General features: G+C 36.3%; 1 protein-coding gene across 1 annotated transcript in view; it reads right to left on the reverse strand.

The window, feature by feature from the left end:
* The window catches only part of LOC134751597 (paired box protein Pax-5), a 127,657-nt gene that overhangs the window by 70,696 nt on the left and 33,293 nt on the right, over positions 1 to 23,668 (reverse strand). The window contains exons 2-3 of the mRNA XM_063687072.1: positions 10,431 to 10,888; positions 9,373 to 9,429 (exon numbers count right to left, since the gene is read on the reverse strand). Coding sequence (XP_063543142.1) covers positions 9,373 to 9,429; positions 10,431 to 10,590 — 217 coding nt within the window. The 5' untranslated portion in view covers positions 10,591 to 10,888. The remainder of the gene's footprint in view (positions 1 to 9,372; positions 9,430 to 10,430; positions 10,889 to 23,668) is intronic.

Here is a 23,668-nt window from a genome sequence, read left to right on the forward strand (position 1 = left end):
AAAGCAGTTTTTTCGCTTCCATTTGTGTGCAATCCCTGAGGTTACATAGGTGTATAAATAAAATATATATATTAGCACTCAACCAAATCACAGTTCGTGGGAAAGCCAAAGCTTTTTCAGATTAACTTTGAGTGATGCTACAGACCGGGACCGTTTGAGCGACAGGGGCAACTCGTTCCACAACTTCACCGCGCGCACTGTGAATGAATTTGCGTACTTGTCCGTTTTTTATCTATTGACTGAACTTTTAAAGATTTGTTATGAATTTAAATTCAAATAAAATTATGATTTAAAATATTTAGCATACTTTTTATTGACATATAAGGAGTGTACAGGTTTTTAAAGGGTCGGCAACGCGCATGTAGTACCTCTGGTGTTGCAGGCGTCCATAGGCTACGGTGACTGCCGTATGCTTGTTTGCCACCGACGTGGTATATAAAAAAAACATATATTTTGTCTATTTGAACTGTAACTTCTAGAATTATTCAAAAATATCCAAAAGCAATCAAACCAATAAACGTGTCCAGGGTAAAGTAAGTTCCCATGCGCCGGCGCAATTAGTCACGCTCCGGGAACGAACCTGCGACCTTCGGGAGCGAAGTTTAGGGGATCTTTAGTGTATTGTAATTTTTATTATTTTAATAAATAGGTTTAGTGACAGCGTAATTAAACTTATAATTGATGTTCGACGTAAAAATTACCACATTAAGTAATTATGAAAAAAAAAAAACCGGTAAAATAAATAAAACGCAGAGCTATCTTTCTGATTACAAATTTATAAAATCGTTACGGCATCATCGTGTCCCGTAAGATTGTAAAATATATCTTCATATAACAAAAAAAACGCACAACGAACACAGTCAGTCAGTGAACACTTTAAAAATAGACTGGATACACATGTTAGAACTTTGAAAAGTGCAAAATAAAATACAAGTGCTTCGATATACATGCAATAATAACCTCGTTTTTTGTAATTTTTCCGACGGGGTCCCTTTGTTTGACATAATTATTGAAAGTCATAATGTAATGATTGTCATATTATCATTATAGTCATAATTCTAAAACCGTTAACTTTTCAGGATTTTCCTCGGGTTATCCTATAGATAGGTTAAGTTAGGTTAGGTTTGTTTTATGGCAATCCTGAAAAGTTACGCGTTTCTGAGAAAAACCAAATTATGACTAATGATAATATGACAATCATTATATTATGACTTTCAATAATTATGTCAAACAATAGAGACCCTTTTCCGGCCCTTCTTTTACCATGTACGCTGAAATTACTTCATGCGCGTTGGAGGGCCTGCCATCTTATGGCCTGAATCGGAAAAATAAACATGTATGATGTACATTGCCAAAGCTAGTGCTAGTCTACCGTTCCCGTACGTTTTCTTGTGCATGGTAGGTTCTGCCATCTCGTGGGCTACATCGGAAGCATAAACAGATAATTATCCCATGTGAGTAGATATGACTTTGTGACTAAGTAAGAAGAATAAATCGATTTTTGATAATTAATGCCAAAAGGCATTAAACCCGAGTTATAAAATTCAGATTGTTATAAAATTCAACATGTCTCATCATCCCTATTGTGTATACTTAACCTTAAGTCTACAATAAGAAACAATAAGTTCGGTTCAAGTCAGGTTCCCAGGGAAGTTGCGGTCGCTGTCTCAGTATCAAGTGTATCAGCTGGCAACTTAATATGCTCAGTATAAGGGTGGGCAGACATTCGTAAGTTGTTAAGTTGATAAAAGTATCGATGGTATTATTATTTGGTCAGCAATAGTACAATTTTGTTAAGCACGCTGTGAAGTGATTGGCCAAAAAAAAGAAAAACTATATTAGTTCTAGTTATTTAACAGGCACAGTACCATAGTAGCACAGTTTAATTTTAAATCGATGTAAAACAGCCTTTCTCAAAGTGTGCTCTGCGGACCCCTAGGGCTCCGCAAAGCCTCTTCGGGCTCCGCGAGAATACTTGTAATAATATGTAACAAAAAATAACCAGCTCTTCTATAGGTATAGGTCACAGTGACAAACAAAAATTTATAATTTGGGGTTCCGTAAAATATTTCCAAATATGTATAGGCCTATCTATGTCCAGCAGTAGACGAGAGTAGGCTGATGATGATTATGAAAATATTTCGCTTTTCAAAAGGGTTCCGTCACCAAACAGTTTGAGAACCGCTGATCTAAAGATTTGGTTTTTAAAATGTCGCCAAAAAACCTCTAGTTTTAAATCGACATATTGAAATGAAATGAAAGACGTGAACATACATACCTATATACATACCTTTCACTGAAGTAAGGAATTGAAACGTTCCAGCTTTTCTCGATTTTTTCTTGGAAACTGTACGATAAAACATAAAGTTTAAATCAAACAAAATGAGAATAAGTAAAATTCAACTACTTATCTCAAACTGATCGAAGCCTGTGTGAGTTAAGCTCCTTAGATTAAGAACATCATTCTTTATTTGATTCACGACAAAATACTCAAACTCACAACAAGAATCTATAGACGCCTTGTCACTGCTGAGTGCTAGAATCATATCAAACTTAAACGTCACTATATCATGTCTCACACGCTCAATTAGAATCAAACCCTATCCCATTCCAATAAAGTACATTTTAGCAATATTCTCAAACCCTAAACCCCAGCCTCGTTCGGGGCACGTCTCGTTTTTTCCGAACGCCGGTTTCCCTTTCGATGCGCGTGACCATCGCGACTTCATTGACGCACGTTTTGTACTAACTTAAATAGCTGACCATAGGTGGATCTTGTGTACTTGTAATAAGGATTATGAATGGCAGTTAAGCGTTGGTGGTACTCATGTAAAGTCGTCTACACGTCTAGTGTACATTGATACTTACTATTTCATATTTTTGTTGATTTTGCTGAGATTTTCTGTTATGCGAAAACTCTCCTTATATGATCATGTTTTTCTAAGAGGCGTTGATATTCGTAGACGTGGAAAAAATATATGGAGTTCTTGACTATATTATCTTTAATAAAATAGCTTCGGATACACGAATTATGACACTTTGCTCGATACAATTAATTCCCAAAGTAACCTCTAATACGGACTTTTAATAAAATTTTACTCGGTTATTTATTATGTGATACTATAAACAAAAAAAGAAGAAAAAACGATCTTAACTAAAATAGTAATTTCATAGCTTTAGAATTTCGATATTATAAAGTAACGTTTTTAAAATAAATAAAAATCGACAAAATTCGATCAAAATTGACACTTGGTGCGCATGATCTTTCCCGTTCTTTCTTGCGAAATGTGACAGTGACAGCGGCAAACCGATGGAACGGCCTTAAGACATATATTCTACTAGGGAACTAATGTAGACAAAATAAGAATGAGGTATGGGGCACAGCGAATGTCATCTCACTTTGTGGTAGGGCTCAGCACAGCGGATGTCATTTCGGTTATATCTAGAGCAGAACCCAACTGGGGAAATACCTCCATCTCACAGAAAACCAAGCCAAATAACACAAGATTCCACTCATAAGTAGTTGAAGTGCTCATTGAAAGATCAGCGATAGAAGTCGCCAGCAACATGCTGAGATGAAGCCATTTCGTGGCAGTTTATTTATTCTTTCTATGTTCTTATTACGTGTAAATTGTCTCGTGTGTAAAAAAAATGACATATACGAAGGAAAAAATGACCTGCAGTGTCCAGAGCACGGTAATTTTTTCCTTCGTATATGACATTATTTCGGTTTATAGTTTAAATAGTAGTTTCTGCTTGAAATAATACAAATTAAAATATTTTCATAGAAAATAATTCAATTTGTTCTTAGTGTCTCGTGTGTGTTTACGAATAAAAATACTTCAATTTAATTATACGAACGGGTCTACCGCGATTTAATTTTATTATTTTTACCTAACTTCCAACGTTTCAGCTGAGTTGCACCAGCTGTGGTCACGGACCAGTTCGTATAATTAAATATGTGTTCAAAACGCGAGTTTAAAGTGTTATAAAAATACTTCTATTTCTATTTTATTGTATAGTGTGTTTAAAACATTAAGTAAGTACCTAATATTTGCATTTTTAGTCTTTGCCTTTGCCAAATTTTGCAGGATTTTTGTTAAAGAGAAGTTGAAGAGAAGAAGAAGAATGAAATGTAAATGTTACAAATTATGTCATGCATGCACCTTAGTTTAATAATTTCCTGACTTGTTAGTAGTATAGGTATTGTGTACATGATGTGTATTTTAAATGTATTTATTACATGTGTTGATGAATAGACTATTATCTATCTATCTATCTATATTCAATGCGATTGATGAGCTTAAAATAAACTGTATGTACATTAAACAGTAAACTCACAGACTACACTCTCTCTCGCACGTCTCACTGTCAAACCAAAACCGGTAGCAGCGTTGTAATATCGAACATTGCTGTCAGCGCGTTATTTTTGTTATACAACTTTTTATTATAGTGTGTAAATGTCGGTAAAGTTGGAGCGCCAGTGACAGCGGAAACAGTTTAGGGCTGTGGCGCATAGATGGCAGCACAATTTTTTTTTCTTTTATTTATTTAAGAAACAAACAGTCTTGTATAGTTATACATATTAACACTGGAAATTTTAAGTTAGATTCACAGTTTCCTTAATGAAAATATCTTAATTTCACGTTTAATAAAGTTTGTACAGAGTAAAACAGAGCTATTTGCACAAATAGCTCTGTTTTACTCTGTACATCTCTCTGTATTATTTTTGTTCTTGTATGCACATACAAGAACAAAAATAATAATAACTAATGAAAATAAAATGCAAGAGTATCAGTGTCAACAATTAATTAGTTTATAAACTAAAAAGGTTTTGTTATTCTTATTAACATTAAATACTGAGATTTTTTCTTAATAGCGCCAAACTAATGATTTGGGGACACTGCATAGATAGTGTTATAAATCTATTAAGTTTCTCGCAGAAAATATCGAGATTCAGAAACTTTTCTAATAATTAATTGAATTGATAAATATACTTTGTAGTTGGTATCTAAATTATATAGTGGCCAAAAAATATGTGCATTCCCGTTGCCAGGGAGGTTTTGGGATTATACTGAGCAACTTTTACTATGGCCAACCACGAAATCGCGAAAAGAAATTTTACCCTCCCATAGAAAATGGACTAGCCCGACCAGCCAAAATGTATGAAACAGCCAAAACTTTTTTCGCGATTTCGGGGTTGGTCCCATAGTAAAATTTGCTCAGTATAGTATTTTTATTGCAAATGTTTTAATTATGGATCAATGTTATCTGGATTAAATGATTTTATATTATTATTATATATAATTCCAAAATCTCATTAGCAACGGGAATGCACATTTTTTTGGCCATGTAATGGCTCCTCTACACGATGGGTTATCATACTGGCCCACTGAGATGGACCAGCGTGTGGAGAGCGCAGTGGTGTCGGATGGCTTATGGCGCGGCGGGATGGCGATAGGATGGCCACGGTGTCGCTTTTTCGTCCGCAGATCAAAGAAAACTAATAGATCACAACTGAATGTCGCCATCGTGTAGTTGCGTTTTACCATCACATGACCCATATGGCCATCTCGCTGGTCCAGCGGTCATCGTATAGAGTAGCCATAAATGTTAATACACTGGCTCTGAATTGCCAAACACTGTTCAGATTTCATTTCATTTTTTTTTCTTTTTTTTCATTTATATTTATATTTACTCTTTAGCTTATACACTATATTTAATAATTATTTTATTTTATTTAGGTAGGTTAATTTATTTATTATTTAATTTATTAGACTTAAGGTCCAACCGCTACGCTATGTTTATTGTACTTATATGTTTAGTGTATATGTTTGTAGTGTTTAGATTTGAATTTCTTATCTTGTTTTTATTGTATTTTTTGCATAATCTGACAAACTTGCAGTAGAATCCGCATATCGAGGGGAAGTGACAAATACGTTACGTCATAGAAAGCTGATGTCATATCAGACATAGTTGATCAAGGTCTTATTTATGTTAAGTTTCCCAAATTCCTTTGTGATAGATCAACTAATCTCTGAGAAACATAACTAAGTAAAACAACTTACACACCACGCACACCAAAAAACAAAGACGTAGGGATGGCCACGAAAACCAGCGAATGTGTCAGTATAATAGGTCAGAATTTCATGAAAATAGGATTAATACGTCATTATGATTACTCACTAAACGAAGTCATCTTATCCTACTTGTTATACAAAGAATTTTATAAAAAAAACAAACTTCACACAGTAATTACGTCATACTCGTTGTTAGCGGTTGGTCCGTATAAGCAGAAACCAATTTTTGACAAGCAGATACGTCTGCGAGCGTTACTAAAAATTTTTCCTCTTCATATACCAAATATAAAAAATTGTACTATAAGCAGTCATAATAAACCGATTCCACTGTATATCGTGACATTAAGTAACAGCTTCAATTTTTATTTATTTGGCTGGCTATTCAATTCAATGGGATAATTCAATGTGACCTACATACCTACCTTGCACAGTCATAATGAATATACCTACTTTGAAAATACTTCCTTGCCGTATTGCATGATAGAGATGCATTTCTACCCGCTGCCAGTAGCACCTGACTCGCCCGCCGAACTAATTTCACAGCGATTAGAGCAAGTGTACTCGCACAAAAACTGTCCATTCACCGCGCTGGAAAGTGAATGAATCTCGATATTCGTGGACCGGTTCTATCCCTTACGGAGTATCGCTTAATGTGCGACGTTTTGGTGATTATAGTGAGAAGAAGGGTAATATGATGCTGGTAGCTGAGAGATAAAGCTTGAAGGATGATCGTGGATTCAAACCCCCGCTTGTAGCACTTAGATACAAATCGAATGAACTTCTTCCTCGCGTTATCCCGGCATTTTGCCACGGCTCATGGGAGCCTGGTGTCTGCTTGACAACTAATCCCAAGAATTGACGTAGGCTAGTTTTTACTGAGACTGCCATCTGACCTTCCAACCCAGAGGGGAAACTAGGCCTTATTGGGATTAGTCCGGTTTCCTCACGATGTTTTCCTTCACCGAAAAGCAACTGGTAAATATCAAATGATATTTCGTACATAAGTTCCGAAAAACACATTGGTACGAGCCGGGGTTTGAACCCGCGACCTCCGGATTGAAATATAATACAAATCGAATGAACAAACGATAATATTTAAATATGAGCCAGGAAACCGATACAAACTTAAAAATTGATGATTTATGTATTTTTGACGTCACTTGGTATAATATAAATTGGCGCGAGTAAGATGCAAAGTGAGGGAGTATCATTATAAACTTTATATTTTCATAGAAATTTCACATTAATAATGACATAGTCACACTTTGACAATGCAAATACCATGCAGAGTAAATCTTTGTCCGAGTAAAAATAATTTTTAAACTTATAACATTAAGTATGTAAATTGTATTCATACTGTGTTTACCTCTACATTACTTCAACCCTATAAAAAATATCCATATTAAATGAAACAATAACGAACTATCCATATAGTGAACGGAAGTAAAAAAAAGTAAAAAAAAAACTTGGTAACAGAAGCAATTACGAGCAAATGACAATTGTTACGTAATATCCATTGTATTGATCTCACTCCTGCAGAGCTATGAATGGGCAGACATAACAGGTTTAATAATAAATTCATAGTTGATATGCTCGTATTTCAATGTTCGCATATCAACACATTTTAATAAACATATTATTGATTATTCTTTTTTTTGTGGGACGTACCTAACCACATTACAATATAAATTGTATACACAATAAAAAAAACCGGACAAATGCGAGTCTGACACCCACCGAGGGTTCCGTACTTTTTAGTATTTGTTGTTATAGCGGCAACAGAAAACATCATCTGTGAAAATGTCAATTGTCTAGCTCTCACGGTTCATGAGATACAGCCTGGTGACAGACAGACGGACAGTGAATTCTTAGTAATAGGGTCCCGTTTTTACCCTTTGGGTACGGAACCCTAAAACCGAACTGGGATCAACTTTTGGTTAACGTGGGATTCGCTCTTATTTCATCGTGCTTCGTTAAATTTTTAAGTTTTATAATGTATAAGTAAAAACTGTAATAGATGTCATATATTAAAGAAAAAGTGACGAAGCCCTCCAGTGGTGAAGGCCGGATTCGAACCGGCGTCTTTAGCTATCGCGGCTAACGCCATGAACCCCTAGGCCACCCCGCCACATGTATAAGTAATTATTTTTTATGTAACTGACAGTGTATGATTAATACCAATAAAATTATATTCTATTCTATTCTATTCTATACTAAATTAATTTTCGTGAAGATTACGTTCTATACAAACAAAATAGGCCAAATAAGGTGTGTCAAAATGTAATTTTATTTGATTCTATGGTTGATGAAAAATTTTGAAAAAGAAAAATATGTATTAGCCTTAAAATGCTAGTCGTCACGTTGTATCACAAAATTCCTGTTATTTTAAATTTCATGTTCTATCAAATTTAATGTTATTTCAAAATTTCGTTTTAAAATCAATGCAACTTCGATTGTATATTGTATGGCGGCTGCAAAGTTCTTGTGACTCTTAGGGCCAACCCACACTACCATCTTTTGAGCGTCGGCATTTAGTCAGCGCTATAGATAATGGCATCGCTGCGCAGTTGCGCGAACGTTGTTGACTTGACGCCAAGAGCCTGCTGACACTCTTTGATAGAGAAAGATAGTCTTATTGGGATTCCTAAAGAGAAAATAGTGCCATGCTTTGTCCTTATCACCGACCGGGTGGCATCATACGTAGGAGGCGATGGCGAAATACCGAAATTTATAAAAGTGGGAGAAAAAATCCTATGCTACCCTTTTATATGAATATTCTTTCTTATCCCCGGTCACTCGGTGGCGCGTCTATAACTACTTGTATATGTATATACTATGTCTATGCTTGACTCCGACGCTTGGGAGACACTGCTGGTCACTAGGGTGGACACTGTGGTGGTCCTTAAAGGAATGAATGAATGATCATCCATACTAATATTATAAATACGAAAGTCTGTCTGTCCTTCTGTCTGTCTGTGTGTTACTTGTTCACGCTTAAACCGCTGAACCGATTTAGTTGAAATTTGGCGTAGAGATAGTTTGAGTCCCGGGGAAGGACATAGTATAGTTTTTATCCCGAAAATCATCCCTTAAGAGGGTGAAAACCGGGGTGGAATCATGGTGGAATTGAGATAATGAATGAGTTGCCTAATATTTGTGTGCATATTATGCTCAAATTGAATGATTGCTAGACTTTCTCCAGTCGCTATTCTTACTCTAGCTGGGGTTACTAATAAGTCCACGCAGACGAAGTCGCGGGGAAAAGCTAGTTTATAAATACAAGGGTACTCACCGTCTCCGCTCTGGTTGCTGCTGTGTCCGTGGTACTGCTCATCTGAAAAGTCGTACTCTACATCAGGTCAGACCATCTGCTCTCTACTCATACGAATCGATCGTTGATGGTACCTACAGGAAAATACAATAAAGTATGGGCAATGTGGAGAAGACCGGTATATACAATTTTTGGTTGGGAAGGCCATAGGGCAAGAATTCTCGTATTTGAATACGTACTTCGCTCAGACACAAAGTTTTGCTCCTTCTGCTTTACCGACCTTCTATAAGTGGATATGTGTACATTTACCCCCTTATTCATAAAACTTTACGGGCCTGATTTAGTTAAATTATGTTTTATCCCTTTCTTACAAATACATAAGTCAAAATGGCAGATAAAGACAAACTATTCATAGCTAATTCAGGCCAGTAACGCGTTTATGAATAACGCCATTAGTTTAGACGTTATCATATATACGGTCTTCTCCACATTGACCTTATTCTTTATAATCTTAGTAAACAAACAGATTTATAATGAAAGTATGTTTTTGTAAATTGATCGATACGGATCAATTGAATATGCAAGAGCTATAGAGAGGCAGATAGCGAATTTCCATTTTTGTTTATCGCGGTAGGCCCTCAGGATCTTGCGTAAAATTAAAAAGTTATTCGATGGCTTTTAGCATATGATTAAAAAAAAAAAATACAATGCATGTGCTCGAAAAGTGCGTTTCCTACGGAGCCATATCATGCGGAAAGTACTACTTTTCCGCACTAGTGCTTTTTGTTTTCAATTAAACTTATTTGCCATTATATGTTTTTTTTTTATTTACTCGCACAATGCATAGTAAAACATTGTATTGTAAACTCGTATTCCTTTATACACTCGCTCGCTTTGCTCGCTCGTGAATAAAATTCCACTCGTCGGAAATCATACAATTTCCCCACTTGTTGCATAAATAGCTAATGTATGACTAGTTAATAATTATTAAGATTTTTAAAGAGTTTAGGTACTTAAAATTTGTTTGCAATATTTTGACAGAGTGAAATGTACCAGATTATTATTTGTATATTACGTACCTCCATTCCTATGGTCACCCATCAAATCCTGACTCTGCAGAGTCGGCGCATGAATCAGCACCTTCTGCTGAGGACTATGAGGGTCCAGACCCTCAACCTCCAAAAGGGGAGCATGGGGCTCATATCCATGAACAATCAAGGGAGGCGGGTGAAGATCCATTGCGTTCACTCTCAAATCCAGAGACACTTAACACATAGTTGGTGACACAACACTGTTTTTTTTTTTCTTTTTTTAGGCACTATTTGACACAAAAAATTTCTGTCTGTCACTTATAAACACAACACAGTTTTTTTATTGTTTTCAATTAACACTTCGTTGTCAAAAAAGTTCGTTGGTCACTTCTACACGTTTGCAACTCACTTTAAACTAAGGAGTACTTTTGCGGAGTATTTTATTTTGCACATGGCAACATTCGTCACCGTTTCTTGCGGATCTTCTGTTTTAGCATTTTGCGTTTCTGTAACAAAAAAAAAACAAGAAATCAGTCGGTGAAATGTAACTTTCTTTGGCCGCTCACTTTTTTGTGCTGTTTTTGTGAATTAATTTAGCAATAATGCAAGAACTTATAAATAAGAAAACAGATTAACTTTAGATTCTCGGAAGTCTAATAAAAAAGAGGTATCAGTTTAAAATGTTTAGCTTTTCGGAGCACTGTGTTTAAGGCCACTGCAAGTACTGCAACTATCACTGGTTGTAATAGATAGATATATAGCCTCATAAGGCCCATTGTGCATTACAATGTACACTTTGTTTCAATCTAATTTGAACCTTACACTAACTGAATTAAGTAGCATTTCTTTTGTTTCAATGTTTTCTAAAACAAACGAAAGTCACCCTAATCTTCTATACAACAAGGTTCAAATTAAAAATAGGCAATTTTTGTATGGTGGGCCTTACGAGGATAGGATACTTTTTATTGGCACACCTCAGTAAAAGGTACAGCTTACAGAAACAATTAATTAAGGATAGAGGACAGGTAGACGTCAGGCGGTCTTAATATGCCCAAAATAGAAAAATACTTTCTGAATTATTTAAAATACAAATACTTTTGCTGCAAATACAATACTGTTTGCTCGCTGATATTTTAAAATATACTCCAAATATAATTTTAACCGTATACGGTCATATCTGTAGTAGTGTGTCGGACAGCGGGTTTGAATATGCAAACAAACGCTCAAGGAAGCTTGGGATAGGTCATGTCGGAGCTGGTAAAGTTTGGAGTGGGCTTTCTGTTTTATAATGCATGAAAAAAAAACTCAAATTATGGAAAAAAACAAATTATTTTATGAATGTTTTTTTATTTGTTTTCACTTGTTCACTTTCACTTGGTCACTTTTTTATTTATTGTATGAAATGTATGATATCTATTCCAGTTTCTAAAGTAAATATCATTAATATGTACCGTTCATTTTTTTATATTTAACCCTCTTGTGTAAAACCAATAAATAAATAAGTATTTTAGACAATCTTACATAAACCGACCTTTTCATACAGTAAGCTCAATCAGGCTTATTTTGTTGGTACTAGACCATCGTCTATCATCATATCATCATCATATATCATCAGGATATATCATCATATATCATCACTATTTTCAAAAATCTCGTATCTCACACTACTCAAAGTTCAAACGCAGTAGGTAACTCTCCATGCATCCCATACATAGCTACTACATTTTACTTTTAATTGACAGAACAATATACAAGTTTTTTCAAAGTAGTGACGTTATTACTTATTACTATAAAGATATGTATAAATACTTATGTACAAAATAGAAAGCATCCAAAACTCAAATAAAATTTGTTGTGTTTGAATATCATAAGGCAAATGCCACGTCCTATCGCAGCTAACTTCATGTGTAACAAACAATGGGCAGCTCAGGGCACGAACCTCGGACCGAGTTTAAATAATACATACATTTCCGCAGAAGCCTTGATTTAGTGCGCAAGCGCTTTGTGCACAATGCTACGATTTTTACTGTCAAAGCTACTGTGGGTTTAGCGAAATAATGATCTGTATTTTAGTAACATATACAGTCTGTATCGATAGCGGATGGAACATAACGCTCCAGAAATATCTGTCGTAATGGAATGATTTTCCAGATAGAGGTATATAATCTACAGTTCGCGTTCTAAAGGGGCCCACTGATTATCAGTCCACCGGACGATATCAGCCTGTCAGTTAGAACATAAATTTGACAGTTCCGAACAACTGACAGGGCGATATCGTCCAGCGGACTGGTAATTAGTGGGCCCCTTTAAGTATCTGTATACACGGCGGCTCAAAAATAAGTGCATTCCCGTTGGGTGGGAGGTTTTGGGATTATACTGAGCAACTTTTACTATGGGACCAACCGCGAACGCGAAAAAAAATTTGGCTTTTTCATACATTTTGGCTGGTCCATTTTCTATGGGAGGGTAATTTTTTTTTCGCGATTTATTACTTACTTTTCAGCCAACCTGTAATAACAGTCTGATTGTTCTATTTGCACTTATATATTTTTGTACAGCTTTCAAATAATGGTAAATACTTATGACACGTAGCCTGATCTATTTTTGATGCTGACTACAGTGTGCAGAACTAGCTAAGCGGGTGCGGTGTTTAAAATTATCTACACACGCTCTTATATCCATAAAAATTCTGCGCAAATCATTTTTAGCATCTAAAATGCGTTATAGTAATAAAAAATATGGTTGGCAAAATATATTGAGTATAATTACTGCGGTAAATTTTATAGTCATTTTAATAGCCTATGTGTGAGTCCCACTGCTGGGCAAAGGCCTCCCCTCTTCCTTTCCAATCCTCCCTGTGCTGGGCACGATCCCGCCAATCCCGCTGGAACGCAACGAAATCGTCCCGCCATCTCTTTCTCGGTCTGCCTCTGCCACGACTACACTGGCTATAGTCATAGATCTTTTATTTTTATACGAGATAAATTGAAGGTTTCTTTGTAAAACACAATATAGAATAACTAGTTAGTAGTTAATACATGACTAATGTCACCTTGTCCGCTCAGATAAACTTAACAATACTTATACATAATTCTAATCCTTGAAAACCATAATCTAACACATAAACATGTACATAATACGTAAGCAATGATTATATAGAATTTTCTTTTTGCGACCATGTCAAGCAAGATTGAACTTTAATTTCGTAGTCGTAGAATTCAGAGCGAATGCATTTTGTAAAGCGCGGTATACATGAGATAGACATCGGCGGATACGTGTGAAAACTGTGTGGGAAACGGACACACATGAGCGCGATGGCGGATAGTAAATGCGGAGATATGGTCAAATGGTGTTTGTTAATGTGATTAAAAGGTATTGTAAGGACTTCCCTTTAAAAATACAAGGTATTTTTATAATGTTTGACTTTTTAAAGTTAAAGTATTTAATATAATATGGAATTTTATTTAAATACAATTGATACAAAGAAAAAGAAAATAGGTATGTGAAAATCAATCCTAAGTAATAGGAAATGAAATTATGTTGAAATGACAAAACCTCCGTGAGACACAGACATATTAAATATATTAATAACGGGTCACTCACGTATTTTAAGTCGAAAACCGCTCGACATGTTTCACTCCGTACCGAGGAATGTCAGCAGGAGGGTTTTTCGACTTAAAATACGTGAGTGACCCGTTATTAATATATTTAATATGTTGAAATGATTTAAATAAAATCAGTAATTTATTTCGAACCGCGAAATAAATTTACAAAATCTGCATTTTGCGGAAGTTTTGGGTTGAAGTGGATAAATTAAAAATAGAGTAACTGTGAACATTAGGATTGATTATTGTGTGTACGTAGTACATTTTCACATATTAACAAAATAAAAGACCTGAAAATGTTTTTTATTTTATTTAAAGTGATATATTTACGGTCAAAATAAATGTATTGAAACAGGCTACAACGATTCGCGTAAAGAATGGCATATTACATGGAGAATTTTAATTTAAGATTAGTAGTTAAATTCAATATTATATAATGTGCTTTTTTATAGAAATAAACAGCATTAATTTTAAAAATTTAAATTAAAAATAACCGTGCGGTTCATACGGTAGGTATTCTCTAAATTTAGGAACACTAATAAATACTACTAAATAAATATTTAAAAAGATTAAAAAACCTTTTCCAATATCAAGAGCATCGATATCTCCAGACCGGTATCGCAGTGATCTCATCTGTACCCCCATTGTTTCCAATTCCCATGGCCTTGGGTATTATTGTAAGGTTTTGTGGTACGAATGCTCGCTGGTCACTGCCCGAGGATTACAGGGTTTATATCACTGTTGCTATATTATCAATAAAAAAAAATTAAAAAAAATTATACATGGACTGAATTCCAGACCAACGTATCAATTCTTGAGCTTGGCATTAAAGAGCGTTTGCTTTCTATGGTCAAAACTCGGATCGTCAAATTCTTTGGACACGTGTCTCGGCGAGATTTCAAGATTGCCCCGATTATCGAAAAGGTCAAGGAGAAACGCTTAAGATGGTATGGTCATGTCCAAAGGCGTTCAGAAGACCATATGGTGAAACTGGCCCTAAAACTGCCAACCACTAAACGCAACTCGGGCAGACCACCTACCACCTGGTGGACGACGGTTGAAAAAGACCTAAAAGACGCTCATTTAAATAAGAACTTAGAGCAAGACCGCGCTAGATGGAAATTAAGGACAAGGAAGGCCGACCCCAAGTAAATGGGAACAGGTCTAGCGGGAAGAAGAAGAAGACGTGTCTCGGCGAGACGGAACTCCCATAGAACGTCTGGTTGTGCAAGGAAGAGTGGGAGGTGACAGGGCTAGAGAAAGATCACATAATTAATGTCATTACCGGGTCTAACGCGATTAAATCTCATTATTTTACCTTTTTTCTGACGTTTGCTGACATTTGCTGAGACGTCAGTTCCGTGTTCACAGCTAGTGCAACCTAGTTGAAACGTCGGAAAAAAGGTAAAATAATGAGATTTAATCGCGTTAGACCCGGTAATGACATTAATTATGTGTACAAACGCGAATTTAAAGTGTTATAGAGGAAGATCGCCTATGAGATGGACCGATCAAATCAGAGCCAGTGTAAATGATTTGATCTCCAGTGGCCTCATCAGTGTATCGGCCTCAGTAAATGAATGCTCACGGAAAGATAAAGATAAAGGAAGTTTATTATTCAAGTAGGCATAGCACAATGCGCTTGTGAACGTCAAATAAAGCTGCGCCGGCTCTAACCCTACTAACCCTACACCTCTGCCCCGAGAAGATTTAAATCCCCCTTCAATTGGAGGAGGGTATCCCAATATGGGAAAGCAGCTCTACGGAGTGGCGAATCTACATAATGGCTACGACCACTGTAAAGAGTGTAACGAAGAAGAAGAATATTATAAATTTATAAATTGTATTAAAACCGGGTATAATTATTAGACCGCAGTTTGATTTCTGATCCTTGTAGGAACATAAGTTAAACTACAAAGTTTAACTTATGTTCCTACGCCTCAAGAAACATGATGTTGCCAGACTGGAAAGTGGCGAAGCCCCCACCAGCCCCTATAATGTCCGCCTTACAGTTATCATACATTGTTGACTACCGGTCTGGCCTAGTGGATAGTGACCCTGCCTATGAAGCCGATGGTCCCGGGTTCGAATCCCTGAATAACTGAACACAGATATTTGTTACCGAGTCATGGGTGTTTTCTATGTATATAAGTTTGTATTTATGTATCTATATACCTATGCATGATATTGTCGCCTAATACAAGCTTTGCTTAGTTTGGGGCTAATTCGATCTGTGTAAGATTGTCCCCAATTTTTTTTATTTGCCATTTTTTTGTTGTTTATTAATAAACTTATTTAATAGGGTTACAATAATTTTATAAAATTAGTCTGGTCTATTTAGCCACCGGAGGAATTGGTCATGTTTTCTTTGGTACCTAGTATTTGGTAGTATTTAAGTTTGCAAAAACTTAAGTTCACAAAAATTAAAAAGAAAAAAACATTGAAAAATTTTAACATTTTGTTCTCCTTTCTATTGCTCGTATTATTTTAGTATAATTCATACAAAACAACCATATAACGAGCCATTAAACGTGTGAACGACGGACGGACATGACACCCACACTAACTATACTTTGATTATACAGTATATCAGCGGGCAAATAGGTTGGGAAGATGAGCTACTGCAGGATTTGGAAAAAAACCGGCCAAGTGCGAGTCGAACTCGTGCACGAAGAGTTCCGTACCATTACGCAAAAAACGGCAAAAAAATCACGTTTGTTGTATGGGAGCCCCCCTTAAATATTCATTTTAATACAGTTGCTCAAAAAGTGGTACTTTTTGTGGCTGCGTAGCGTGCGAGAAGCTCAATTTCTCGAACTAGTGCTTTTTACTTTTTAGTTCCAAACTATACTTTCGAAACGCAGTTAAAATTGAATTTAGCTTGAGCAGGTACCAGGGCCTCATGAGTTATGAGGAGGTGTCGTTGACCAACCCGCGCCGGGCCCGCGGCGGCCGCGGCCGGGGCGCGCACGAGTATGAAGGTATCGCGGGCTGCGGCAGCTCAAGTATCGCGGGCTGTATAGGTACTTTTGGTTTTGGTTTGGTTTGGTGGTATGATTCTACTAATGATATATTAATTTATTATTTTTTCGCAATTGTATTAAAAAACGTCGTTTACAACACGTGTGAAATGTCGTTTTTAGTATTTGTTGTTATAGCGGCAACAGAAATACACCATCTGTGTTATTTTTAACTGTCTAGCTATCACGGTTCATGAGATACAGCCTGGTGACAGACGGACAGACGGACAGACAGACGGACAGACGGACAGACAGACGGACTGCGGAGTCTTAGTAATAGCGTCCCGTTTTTACCCTTCGGGTACGGAGCCCTAAAAAAGTGTTAATTTCTATCACTTAATCTTTAGTTATTTTTTACGAACTCTAACGAAAAGGGCTTGTTTAGATATTTATCAGTATTGGTATATATTAGAGTAGATAATAGTAATTTATGTGACTGCTACATAATGAAAGCCATTAAAATATGAGTGTGGGTTTATGAAATGAGCTAAAAGCGAGTTGCATAAAAACATCACAAGAGTGATCGAAATTAAACTATCGTGAGACATATTTCAAAATATTTAGATCAATACGGCATGTCACCAAAAGCAACTAAAAATAATAGTGAGTGAAACCGTATTGATCTAAATATCACAAGAGTGTTTTAAAATCTATGAACATTCCAAGCACCCAGGTGGTTCTATGTTGAAAAAGAGATGAGGACACAAAACCTGACAACACAGAGAACCCAGGATAGATTGTCCTGGCGCCGACGTATGAGGAGGCCCGACCGCAGCTGAACTGGGAAATGAGCTGCGGTGTCAGCATGGTTGCATTTTTATCACCTGTCACTATGCCTGTCACTTTCGCACTTACATACTTGTTAGAACGTGACAGGCATGGTGACAGGCGATAAAAATGCTACCGTGCTAAGCCCGCTGGACAAAGAAGAAGAAGAGTGTTTTAACATCTAGTTATGTATGTATAGGTATGTATTAATTAATTTCTCCATGCAATTTCGAACCTCACTGTACAGATACAAATATCATAAAACCCACACTCGTATTTTAATGGCTTTCAATATGTAGCAGTCGCATAACCAACTATAAAAAACCGGCCAAGTGCGAGTCGGACTCGCGCACCGAGGGTTCCGTACTTTTTAGATGTTGCTATAGCGGCAACAGAAATACATCATCTGTGAAAATTTCAACTGTATAGCTATCACGGTTCATGAGATACAGCCTGGTGACAGACAGTCAGACAGACGGACAGCGGAGTCTTAGTAATAGGGTACCGTTTTTACCCTTTGGGTACGGAACCCTAAAAAGTGAGGACAAGTACCGTTTCACGGGGAAAAAAATTCTAATGTGATACTTTTTAGAGTCTTGTTATTTTACTGTTTAAAAAGAGTAAATAACATTCAATATAAGATTTAAGTATGAATCTATAAATTTTAATCATCATCACGACCTTGGCCGTCAATTCACCTCAAATCGGCTTAAATGAAAATCCAAAATGGACGTGACGGAATATTTCGAGTAAAAAACTTCAGACAAGTTAAAACAATCGTTCTGGTACCAGACAAAATGATTCACAAAGGAATTGTTAATTAGGGTTAGGGTGACCACGTCGCTGCTGATAAATATAGGACAGTAACTAAAAACCACCTACCTAACTATAACTATACTACAATTATAGCAGGTCAAACAAGTTTGTCAGTAGCAAAAGGAGCGAAATTCAAATTTACCTCTAATATGGGTGCCTACATGTTTTAAATTGGCCGCTTTTTTCTGCTGACGGAAATGGCTTGACAGACTATATGTACAAATATTATAGATGCGAACGTAAATCTGTCTGTCTGTTACCTTTTCAAGCTTAATCCGCTGAGCCGTTTAATGTGAAATTTAGATAGATAACACGTCCATAGCCATCCAGCGGGGTAATGCCGTGAGCACTATGGGCACTTTTGCACCGGAAGCGATAACGAGCGGATTTGACTAATAGTTACCTCATGTAATTGTATAATTCATCATTCGCTTGCCCTTGTCCTATTCACTTGGGGTCGGCGCAGCATGTCTTTTTCTTCCATACCTCTCTGTCACCCGTCATCTCATCATTTACTTGCGTTAGTTTCATATCATCTTTCACACAGTCCATCCACCTTTACCTCGGTTTTCCTCTCCTCGCACCTCCCTCCACATTCATTCTTAATACCTTTCTTGTCACATGACTTTCATCCCTCCGCATCACATGCCCGTACCATGCTAGGCGATTTGCCCTTACTTTTTCTGTTATGGGTGCAACTTTCAGGCTTCCTCTTATATACTCATTCATCTCATGTAATTATATAATTATTTGTAAGAAATGTAAAATTATTAATAAGGACAGTTTATTATTCCTCGATAAAGTGGTCACCCTACGCAGTTAGGTAGAGCCGATAACACGTCGCTACAAGCACGGACGCCGCGCCGGTTAGGTACAGTCGCCATCAGATATATCGGAGCGGCCGAGGTGTTCACAAATATCTAAACACGCACTCTAATGCCTTGACAATAGAGGCGTGCTCAGATATTTGTGAGCACCGTGGCCTATCCAATATATTGGTGATTGTACGAATAGGTATTAGACACTGCTTTTCCAAGAACTCTACAATCTAACAATCACTTTAAACAGTCTCTCGTTCAACGCTAAAGCGGTCACCTTACACAGTTAGGTAGAGCCGATAACACGTCGCTACAAGCACGGACGCCGGTTAGGTACGAGTATATTAGACACAACTGCTTTTCCAAGGACTCTACATTTTTTAACAACAATTGTGAAGTGTTGATATATCAAGTTACGTACAAGAGGCGTATATGGTTCTCTATCGTTTCCCATATAGTTTTAAGTCATAATTGTATTATTTGTCCACATTTGACATGACATCATTTGTGACATTTTCAACCAAAAGGTACATTGTCGCTTGTCAATAAGGTTGATTTCAAATTGAATTGAAGCTGTGTGGAAATAGTGCCCTATTGACACCGACAATAAGTACCCTTTTGATTGAAAATGGCACATTTGATGATTCATTTGATGATTTGGGAGATGGGACAGCGCACTAATTAGGCACTAGTTTAGGTACTAAGGTGAATTGTAATATCGTCCGAAATACATGATTTTAATAAAAAAATTTAGTTACTCATAATTTGGTTTATCTCAGAAACGCGTAACTTTTCAGGGTTGCCATAAAACAAACCTAACCTAACCTATTTATAGGATAACCTGAGGAAAATCCTGAAAAGTTAACGGTTTCAGAATTATGACTAATAAATATTATTATTAATACTTTATTTCAAGCAACATGGCTCAAAAAATACAACTAATAAAATAAAACAAAATATAATAAAATATTACTAATGATAATATGACAGTCATTACATTATAACTTTCAATAATTATGTCAAACTAAGGGACCCCGCTGTATAAACAACGTACAAGTGCTATATAAAAAAAAACGAAATAAATGTCATATACGAAGGAAAAAATTGACCAAAGCCTCCAGTGTCCAGAGCTGGAATCGAACCAACGTACCCCGTTTACCGGACAGGTGCCTAAACCGCTCGGCTATCCGGCCACGGTGGCATGGGTCGAAATTTCCAAGTATATTACAATTCCCGAAGGCTTGTGGCGCCCCCTGGCCATCTCTAAGGTAGAACAGTATGGTTCGACCTTCTAACTGAATCAACTCGGGTAATTAGGGGATTTTCATAGAAAATAAATTAATTTGTTCTTAGAGTAAAAAAAAAACGTTTATTTCCAGTAAATATTCACTTGGATACAGATTTTGCTAACCTCCACACTAGGCAATGCCTGTAGTTTGGAGATCAGCAAAATCTGTATCCTGCGTAGCTTTATCGCGTATATCTTTACTTGAAAAGAGTTGTATTGTATATTTAGCATTATGAACCGATTTTGAATGTACAACCAGCCTTAAAGTTTATAGTTTATGGTTCATAATTTTTGTATGTGGGTATTTTTGCACATTTGTGGGTATTATTGCTTTTCCTCGGTCACCCGTTGACCACGAACACTGTAAAGGGTTCGAAACATCGGGATGTATTATAAATTCAATATACGCGATATAATCCGTTTTCATAGTTTTATTTCATGAGTAACTATCGCGATAACCGAAGACTCTAAGAAATAAATTTACCAATATTAGAAAAATACCAGTACCAATTGAAAAACCATTAACACTCCAGATTGGCAATAACAGTCAAATAGTCATAGTCGGTAGTCAGCCGACCGTGACGGTAGAAATGACTTATTTTGTAAACAATACCAATTTTCCGGTACATTTACGCCCTGCGCGGACGCAGGGTTAATTGGGGTTGCCCTTTTGTTTTAACCTCTGTAACGCTACTAACGATTTTCGAAAATAAGATAACAGTTGTGTGAGTTATAGTTTAGCTTATTTTTTCCTTAATTACTTACCAAATATGATTGTGTGATGGAGATGTTAAGATATTAATATGTACCAGTAGGTAAGTTTAAACTTATAGGAATATCAGTAAATGTCACCTTTTTATCACTTAGAAATAAAAACGAAAAGTTTATTACTATCTTGCAGGTAAAGTGTATTCGGGTAATTTCGGAAATGGGGTAATCCCCAAAATCATTTAAAAATTACTCATATTACGTTGTAATAAGAGCCCCTTTTTAGGGTTCCGTACCCAAATGGTAAACGGGACCCCATTACTAAGACTCCGCTGTCCGTCTGTCTGTCACCAGGCTGTATCTCACGAACCGTGATAGTTGAAAGACTCTAGACAGTTGAATTTTTCACAGATGATGTATTTCTGTTGCCGCTATAACAACAAATACTAAAAAGTACGGAACCCTCGGAGGGCGAGTCCGACTCGCACTCGGCCGGTTTTTTTTTAATCACTTAGAAATAAAAACGAAAAGTTTATTACTATCTTGCAGGTAGTCATCGGGTCATTTTGGAAATTGGGTAATCCCAAAAATCATTCAAAAATTAATATTACGTTGTAATAAGATTCCCTTTTCTGAATTATTCGTCACTCTTTAGTGTTTTTTTCATTTAGGAACTATGCGAATCTACTTTATTGTATTGTATTGCCCCCGCTCCGGGTCGTTCCTGGCGCAGAGGCTGTCCATCGCGGTTCAACGCGGAAACGCGGCAAGCGTGTAGGGCACCTTTGCATTGGGAGAGATGCAGGGGGGTTGTTCGACTAGTTTTTATGGGTTAGTGTAGATTTTTTTTTTATTGTAGTTTTATTGTATTGTATTGCAAATTAATAAATAGTACATCTTTATTGTATTATTATAATGTAAACAGTACTTTACTTAAAACTCATCTCGCACTCACCTACTAAAGCGAGCACACACTCAACCCTTAAAACTTAAAACCAATAGTAACCCTAAAAATATTACCCTAAAAACCGGTAATTGGTAATTCCAACCCTACACCCCTACATTCCACCAGTGATCGCGTGACGATGTCAGTTAGTAATTGTTTGAATTAATCGTGTTAATGATCATTATGCAGGTTTGTTGGTTATGCAGTGGCAGTGAAATAAGGAAGGAAGGAAGACCGTTGGATATGAATGGCGTGGTGGGTCAGATATGCCTTTATTTATATCTAAAGTCGTCAATAGAACGTGCAAATAATGTAAATTGTAAACAAATATATTAAACAAATATAGATTTTGTTAGCGTTTGAAACATGGCCTAACATTTTATTATTATTATTTCACACTTTTATTTAGCTTCACCTTTGTATGTATATAGGTATATATAGTGCTTCAAATCTTGAACCTAAAATTTGAACCACTTCCCGGTATCTTATTCAGTTGAAATTTGGAGTACTATCGTTATTCCGGTGACAAAATAATATGCTAACATGGAGCTGTTCTAATGATGCAGCCGGTACATAGCCAAAGGAACTCCTCGATGGAAAAACACAAACACATCAAGTTTAGTCTCATTAGAAAGGTCTTAAGAAGTACTCGATAGACATGCAAATGAGAAGAAGTACAGTCAGCAATAAAAGTGTGTAACAAAAAAAATGTTTGACAGTCACTTGTTACTAAGGTTATTTTCCATGACATATTAATAATTAACATTTAATTTAACTAAAAATTTATATAAATAAAATATTTAAGTTTGTAGACTGTTGATAAGGTCATGGTTGTCCTTTTAAAGAGCGAGATTACGAAGTAATGAAGGTAAAATGGTTTGTTTACATTTTTTGCAAGTACTATTGACGACGACTTTATCATGATTATAATTACTAAAAGGACTAGGTAAATAGGTAACTAAAACTACTACTAGTGCAATTATCCGCCATTTTCAAAAAGTCCACAAATTTAAATGATAAAAATAAACGAAAATCGGTTGAAAATAGTCTTTTTCTGCGGGCTTAGCACGGTAGCATTTTTATCGCCTGTCACCATGCCTGTCACGTTCTAACAAGGTTGTAAGTGCGAAAGTGACAGGCATAGTGACAGGTGATAAAAATGCAACCATGCTGATACCGCCGGTGACCGGCTTCTACATCTTGCCTTCTGTGTAGCCAATTTATAACCTTTTTCGACTGCTCCAGAGATCCAGAACTATAAATAAGTATTTAACTTATATCTGTAAATTCTTAGTTCTGTAATATCTGTTTGCCACG

This window comes from Cydia strobilella, chromosome 22 (genome assembly GCF_947568885.1).
Source record: "Cydia strobilella chromosome 22, ilCydStro3.1, whole genome shotgun sequence".
Taxonomy (NCBI): domain Eukaryota; kingdom Metazoa; phylum Arthropoda; class Insecta; order Lepidoptera; family Tortricidae; genus Cydia; species Cydia strobilella.